The sequence below is a fragment of the Epinephelus lanceolatus genome, chromosome 1 (assembly GCF_041903045.1).
Source record: "Epinephelus lanceolatus isolate andai-2023 chromosome 1, ASM4190304v1, whole genome shotgun sequence".
NCBI classification, from domain to species: Eukaryota; Metazoa; Chordata; class Actinopteri; order Perciformes; family Serranidae; genus Epinephelus; species Epinephelus lanceolatus.
Genome location: NC_135734.1, coordinates 48,647,958 through 48,655,904, shown reverse-complemented (window position 1 = coordinate 48,655,904; position 7,947 = coordinate 48,647,958). Strand labels below are relative to the sequence as shown.

The window sequence follows — 7,947 nt, the reverse complement described above, 5'->3', positions numbered from 1 at the left end:
CACTAAACTAAACAACTAAACAAAAACTTTTATTTATTCTTACCTTTATTTTCCTGTTATTTAGAAAATCTTTGATCCAATTAAACATGTTTCCCTCTAATTTTTATCAATACTCCCTCTTTCCATAACATATCATAAGCTTTTTCTACGTCAAAGAAGACTGCAGCAACTATTTCTTTATTAGTTTGTGCATTTCTAATTTCTGACTCTAGATTTATTATTGGGTCCATCGTACTCCTCCCTTTCCTGAAACCACTTTGGTATTTTGATATCAAATTCCGTACCTCTAAGTAATATGTTAGTCTTTCTACTATCATTCTTTCCACTATCTTCCCTAAATGGGAAGTTAAGGCAATAGGTCGATAGTTTGTTGCTTTGCCTGACTCTTTCCCTGGTTTCTTGGTTGGAACTATCACTGCTAATTTCCAACCATTTGGAAGCTTTCCCTCAGTCCATATCTTGTTGAATAATTCCAATATAACCATTAATGTATCATCGTTTAAATGTTTCAGTATTGCATAACTTATTTTATCTTTTCCTGGAGAGGTAATTTTTGCTTTCATAATTGCTCTTTTCATTTCATCAAGTGTAAACAAAGAGTTTAACGTATTTTCTTGAGCTTTATTGCTCTCTAGATATTCTACATTCTGCCTTTTCGTATTTTCTCTTCCTTTCCTTCTTCTTCTTCTTCTTCTTTTTTCTTTCTTTCTTCTTCTTCTTCTCTCAATTTATTGGGGGATCTTAATGGAATACGAAGTAAACGTTTGCTATGTGGAACTTTTGTTTAGCGGCTTGGCCGTTTCCGCCGGTAGAAACAGTTGACGGACCCGGTGGGAAGCGGCTTCTGTGCTTGTTGCCACGTCGGAGTAGTTGTTGAACCTGACTTATTCATTTAGAGGAATATAAGAAATCATTTTCTGTAGTGTTTTCTGGTTTAACCGCAGTCATGGTGAGTGTGATAACTTTATATTCAAGCTGTAAGTGAAGCTGTTCGCTAACGTTTGTGTTTAACGGTGACCGTTTGTTTTGCTGACGTGCCCCAGTGGTTAGCTCGTTAGCAGACAGGCTAATGACAGAAAGCTAATCCTTATTGTGAATATCTTAATTCCTGTTTAATTTTAATGCTGCTTTATGTGTTTGTGAATTTCAGGTTTCCGTTATTAACACGGTGGACACCTCTCACGAGGACATGATCGTAAGTTTTCATTATTTTTCATTTAACTGTCGCTGAGCATTGAAGCTAACGTTAGCATTCACTAAAGAAGCAGGGTTGATTGAATGTAGCTTTAGCAGGTTCCAGAAATACATATATGTATGTTTATATGTTGCATTTTTATCAGACAGTGTTTTCACTGTAACGTGACATTATTGTAGGGTAAGGATCAGGTGACTATACGGTGAAACATGCATAGTGGCTACAGGTATCATGTCAGTATTAACACATAGGGGTGGAGGAAGTGTTCAGATTCTTTAAAAGTCCTAATACCACCCTGTAATAATACTGTCAACATTATCAAGCAAATATAGTTAATCTAGGAAAGTCTTACAAGGTCCCCATGACTGTCCAATTTTATATTTAAAGTCATTAGATTATTATGACCCATGCGTTTTTCTAAAAGCAGGATTTTACTGTTGTAGTTTGTTGAGGTGGAACTCATTACTATTAGCTCATTATTATTTTTATTATAGATGAAAACTGATTATTTTCTCCATTAATTGATTGTTTAATTTGTCAAAATCGTGTAAATAGTGACAGTTGGCATCACAGTGATCGAGAGCCCAAAGTGACACCTTCTCAATGTTTGTTTGGTCCAGCCAACAGTCCACACCTCAACATTATCACTAATATATAACAGTTATTAACCTAACAAAAGGAGAAGCTGCAAATCTTCACATTTGTGAAGCTGGAACCAGAAATTGTTTTTAATTAAAAATTACATCAGCCATTAAAATTGTTTCCAGTTAATTTTCTCTAAGTCCACTAATCGTTTCAGCTGTACTTGTATAAACTGTTAGGTAGTTCATTTTATAACAAACACAATATTTTACAAGGTTTATGTATGTTTTGTGTGCAAATACATTAATTTTTTAAAGTAACCAAAGCTGTCAGACGAAAATAGTGGAATAGAAATTACAGTAATTACCTCTGAAATGAGTAGAAGTATAAAGTGGCATGAAAAGAAATAATTAAGTATTGCAGAAGTACCTCAAATGTATACATAAGTAGTACAGCACAAGGGCCAATGTAGTTAGATTCACCACTGTTTTTTTATGATTTACAGATGTAGTGTGGTTTTACTGGTTGTGTCACACTTTTGTTATGATGGCTAAAGCCAAGGAGGTGGTCCAACAAACCAACATTTCAACACAGTGCATCAGAGGACTGAAGTAGAAGTTGGTTAATAACATAGAAACTGTGGATTGGAACTGTTCAGCAGTTCATTGTGTTAAATACTTCTTATGAACATGCTGCAGTCTTGGATTATTTAGCTGATAGTGTCAGTCTTGCTGGGAAGGAAAGGTAGAGTGTGAGATAGTTTTCTCATTTCATGTCTTGTTCTGTCTGTTTTAGCACGACGCCCAGATGGATTACTACGGTACTCGACTCGCCACCTGCTCCTCCGACCGCACTGTAAAAATCTTTGATGTCAGAAATGGAGGGCAGATCCTTGTAGCAGACCTCAGAGGGTAAGACACCCTCGTTACCACCACCAAAGCATGGAGCTGATGTCACTTCACGTAGATAAATACATTAAAATAAATTACAATGCATAAATAAACTGCAGCCACATAAGTATTGATAAAATTATTATTCCGTTTGTAAGTTCTTCTCCTGTAATACCCGATTATTTTGTCAGATCATACATTTAAGAAATTGTTTTTTAATCTGGGCTGTAACACTGAAATCCCATGTAAGCTTTTCCCTTAATTATTGGCACATTTGTATGACATAGTTTGTTTCACATACATATTTTCACTTAAAGTTTTTTGTCTCTATATTTATGTAGCCACGAGGGTCCTGTGTGGCAGGTGGCGTGGGCTCACCCGATGTTTGGCAACATTCTGGCTTCCTGTTCTTACGACCGTAAAGTCATCATCTGGAAGGAGGAGAACGGAGCCTGGGACAAGATGTATGAATACTGCGGGCACGAGTCATCGGGTCAGTAGCTCTGCTGTGTGTTCAGGTGTCATCTGGTTTTGATAACATTAATTTTCCCATTTTTGGTTGTGTCTTCGTCTCCTTCCTTCAGATAAAATCACTAGTGTTTTGGTTGCAGTTCCAGAACTCAGTGTGACTGATTTTCTTGCAACTTTGTTTTTAAATCTGTTCCTGTGTCTCCGCAGTAAACTCTGTCTGCTGGGGTCCGTATGACTTTGGTCTGATCCTGGCCTGCGGCAGCTCAGATGGAGCCATTTCCCTTCTCACATTCACTGGTGATCAGCAGTGGGACGTCAAGAAGATCAGCAACGCACACACTGTAAGTCTGAGACGCTTCTGAGTACTGCAGAACTGATGTTTCTGTGTATTTCCATCAATGCACGAGATGGAAAAAATGTCTAGAATGATCTAAATTTCTGTTTCACTCTGCTTATTAATACTTTTTTTGCATGGTCATGCTGTGTAGCTCGAGCTGTTTTACAGATTTGTTTCTGTTTATTAACTTGGATGTAATTTTCCCGCAGATTGGTTGTAACGCAGTGAGCTGGGCTCCTGCTGTAGTTCCAGGCAGCCTGATTGATCAGCCGTCAGGACAGAAACCAAACTACGTCAAACGCTTCGTCTCCGGAGGCTGCGACAACCTTGTCAAGCTCTGGAAGTAAGTTGTTGTTTAAAATACATTTTCTTGTGTTTAATATTTTTCTGTGTTGTGTTTAATGACTTGAGATGGAGACAGTGGCCATTTTTACGCAGAAATCGTGCTAAGGGATGTTACAAAGTCGCTTCTTTATGCCTCCATTGCATTTTTACACAGAACCAAACAACAGCAGCATCATTCTGCTTCAGTGTGTGATTATAGATGGCATCACAGCTTTGCAAAATCAAAAGAAACGCAACAGGGTGACATGTAACACAACAATGTCGGCCTCTAATGTAACATAAAACTTAGGCGTCGGGCAGCGCTATCTATATAACTGTGGCATAACATGGCAGTAACAATAATTTAGCATCCCTGTTATATGGTGGCTGATTTCCCGAATTCCCAATTTGTGGACATTTTCAGCTGCTGTTCTTCTTGTAAGTAATCTGCTAGCTGCTAACAACTACTTTTAAATCTCCCACAGTGGGTTGCACTCATAAAATGTCATCAAACCGTCACACCCGTGCTGCCAATGATCCTGTCTCGCAGGCTGTCCTGTTAATACAGACTACGTTTGGCACTGTTACTACCTCCTGTGGCAGCTTAAAGGCATGACAACTCTGTCCCCCCTTTCCATGTTTGTACCTTATATACAGAGCAGCATAACAATGCAATATTCCCGCCTTGAACAGGCAGTTTAAAAAGGGGTTAATATGTGGCAGAGAATAAACACATTGTCTGTAAGGCAGAGCCACTCACACTTTTTAATTAACATTAGATGCTCAAAACAGGGTTTTCTTGGCTTTTAGAGACACTTAATTGGTAGCATCAGTTATGTGGTAGGTTTGCATGTTAAAGATATAAGAAGTGTGTCAAAGTAACAAACAGAGACGTTAACAGAGTTGAAAATTATTCAAATGCGTAGAATTTAAGTTTGTCACTCAAGAGGGACTGCTCAGATTTTACACATTCAAGTCTGCTTACAGGTCTTTTGGAGTACTACTGCATTTGCAAAGTTGTATGAAGCCTTTTGTCTCCAGTAAAGTGCGCTGTGGGTAACGTGGGCATCAGCCCAGTTTTGACAAGGAAGACGAATTTACGGAATAAAAAAGACTATCTCTGGTTTTGCTGTGTCAAGTTTGGTTCTTTTTGTTAAAATTCTCTATCATGAGTCAGACATCCTTATAGTAGAGCAATGCTGAATTATTAGAGCACTCTTGTCAGGGAAGTTATTGTTTTTATTAAATAAAGGCTCAAGGTGCTGAGAGTTTATGTCTTTACTGTTGCTAATGGTTACTTCCTGCCTCCAGAGAGGAGGACGGTCAGTGGAAGGAGGACCAGAAGCTGGAGGCTCACAGTGATTGGGTGAGAGACGTTGGCTGGGCTCCTTCTATTGGTCTTCCCACCAGCACCATCGCCAGCTGCTCCCAGGTGAGATTTATTGGAATCAAAAGGATCATTTATTTAATGTGGCACTTTCATTGAGACACTTTTATCAGTCCAACTTTTTCTGCTGCTCAGCTGCACCCAAAATTTTTAAGTGTTTCAGGGAATCACTGCGTAAACAGTCAAACTGCTTCTTTTTATGAGTTTATTGGGAAACATTAAATTATGTATCTGCACCACTAGATGGAGCCAGAGATGACATCCAGTTAAGTAATTTCTAACGTAACCTGCAATATGATTGGAGGTGAAAGCTGAAAATAAAATCTGTATTTACAAACCCACATCTTTTATCCCTGAACAGGCTGTGTTAACTGTCATTACCTCTTTTTAAAAAGCAAGTGTGATGATTTTAAAATGAGTCAGAGTGGAAAAAAGTTTTATTGACAGCTCATGTGTGAAACCAAACACTGTCAGCTCGGTCACATTCCACTAGAGTTTAGTGGGGATACATTTTTTGAGATTTTGGTTTCCTTTGAACGTCTGCAGGACGGACGCGTGTTCATCTGGACGTGTGACGACCCAGCGGGCAACACCTGGACGGCCAAACTGCTCCACAAGTTCAATGATGTCGTTTGGCACGTTAGCTGGTCGATCACCGGAAATATCTTGGCAGTTTCTGGAGGAGACAACAAGGTAGAGTACAAAATGTAATACAGGCACACATACTGGAACTATGGTTTTCAAAAGTGATTTAAAAGATGAGTCTGAGTTTGCAGCCCAGATCTCTTCAGGCAGGTCACTCCAAAGTCGTGGAGCTCTGACTGCAAATGTTCTATCACCTTTGTGAATTAATCTAGACCCCCAAACAACAAGAAAAGATGCATCTGAGGATCTCAGGGTGTGAGATGGCACATGGGTTAACAAAAGATCTGTTGTATAACTTGGAGCAAGGCCTCTCAGGGCTTTGTAAGCAATCAATAGAATCTTAAAATCAATTGTAAAAGCAACGGGTAACCAGTGTGGTGAAGCCAGGATTGGTGTGACGTGGTCATGTTTTCACACACTTCTCTTACACGTGTTTGTGTGTTTTATTGTTCTATAGGTGACGCTGTGGAAGGAGTCGATGGACGGTCAGTGGGCGTGTATCAGTGACGTCAGCAAGGGCCAGGGCGCCGTCTCCACCATCACAGACACACAGCAGAACGAGCAGTGACAAACACAAACACAAACACACACTTTCATAATAATGACCTCTGACTCTACAAGAATGACCTTAATCTTCAAAGATGAGTTAACTTTTTTTGAGCGAACATTGTCCACACAGACTGAGCTACTTTTAATGTCTCTGTTTGGTAATGACATTATGAGTCAAACAGGAGTTCAGCTGTACAGTTTGTTCAGGATAAGTGTTTCTAAAGTTTATCAGAAAGGTAAGAAACCTTCACAGTTTAAAGACGGAGAGTCTCCGCTAAGTGTTTGGGTTCTTTTCCTCTCTGATAATGTCTGGAAATGCAAACATGACTGATAATTCCCCTGACATATTATTTTATCAGATACACTCCACCGAGTTTCCACATGTACATTAATGCCGGTTGAAACAGAACTTGGTATACAGCTTTACACCCATCCTCCCATCTCGTCCCATCACTCTCTGCTCCTGAAACATTCCACCTCCACCAGCGGAGAACAAAACTCTACCATCGCCCCGGATGATCTCAGCAGTCTCTTGACTTTCAACACTTTATTTTATTTAGTTGTTCACTCAAACAGTGAAACAATCTTTGTATTGAGCAGAAAAGCCCCCGTGTGCAACTGTAAAACTGTTACCTCCATTATATCTCATGTATTTGGTGCAAAACTAGCTTCTCTGCTCAGGCTCTAAATAAATAAATCCTCGTGTTCTCACAGTGAGACAAATCAGAGAAAGAAATACGTCCTCAACGTCAGCCAGTATATTTAATAAGAATGAATAAATGATTTATAAAGTAAGCTGTTGACGAGTACACTTTCTTTTCAACACAGTACCACAGGTGTCAACAACCACAAGTCAACAGGTGTTTGTGAATTCAGAACCTGCCTTAATTAATCAGCCACTACGCAGCTATGGCAACCGGATGTGAAATCAGTAAACAGTGGATGTGTTTTTCATATTTGATGTAATTAAATAACTATAATGTTTAAACAATCTTGTTTCTTTGGTTTTTTGACAGCAGTTTGTCGACTGATGTGTTAATCATGGATGAAGTTATCTTTAATTACAGTGCACTCTAATTTTAAGAGTTTAAACCAGTGGTTCCCAACTGGTCCAGCCACGGGGTCCAGATTTGTCCTTAGTCATTAGTTGAAGGTCTACACAGTTTAATATATTCAGCGTCATACTTGCATTTGGCGATGTCGTTGAGCTCATTTGCTGTCTCTGTCAAGGAGTTGTTTGTTAGTCACTCACTCCACGGCAGGAAACAGCACTTCAAAATAAAAGCTCTGTGCTGGAAATTCACTGTACTCTGTACTGGTCCTCTCAGAATCGGCCCGTGACCCAGTTTTGGACCATGACTGACCATTTGGGAACCACAGGTTTAAACCATGATCAGCATTCATATTATTGGCAGAGTGCTGATCATGCGATTACACTGACGTGAGGTACTGAGGGTGTGTTGGGAACCCTCCCAGCATGCACATGTAGGGCTGGCTATCAGTACTTGACACCTTTAAAGTGTCAACTGAAATAACCTAGACTTTTTTCTATGGTTTTGTTCACAGC

The 7,947-nt window shown here is 39.4% G+C and overlaps 1 protein-coding gene across 1 annotated transcript; it reads left to right on the top strand.

Moving 5' to 3' along the window:
- Positions 1–795: 795 nt before the first annotated feature.
- On the top strand, positions 796–7,371 carry sec13 (SEC13 homolog, nuclear pore and COPII coat complex component). Its single transcript, XM_033626257.2, has 9 exons — positions 796–949; positions 1,151–1,195; positions 2,573–2,688; positions 3,009–3,160; positions 3,346–3,479; positions 3,685–3,818; positions 5,111–5,231; positions 5,733–5,879; positions 6,289–7,371. Exons 1-9 carry the CDS (start codon positions 947–949, stop codon positions 6,397–6,399), a joined length of 963 nt encoding a protein of 320 aa, XP_033482148.2. The 5' UTR covers positions 796–946; the 3' UTR covers positions 6,400–7,371.
- The last annotated feature ends 576 nt before the right edge of the window (positions 7,372–7,947 follow it).

Excerpts from the sequence above, each read along its gene's own strand:
- sec13 (XM_033626257.2), top strand. Across the intron at positions 1,196-2,572 it reads CCTCTCACGAGGACATGATC|CACGACGCCCAGATGGATTA; the intron begins GTAAGTTTTCAT and ends TGTCTGTTTTAG. Across the intron at positions 5,880-6,288 it reads TTTCTGGAGGAGACAACAAG|GTGACGCTGTGGAAGGAGTC; the intron begins GTAGAGTACAAA and ends ATTGTTCTATAG.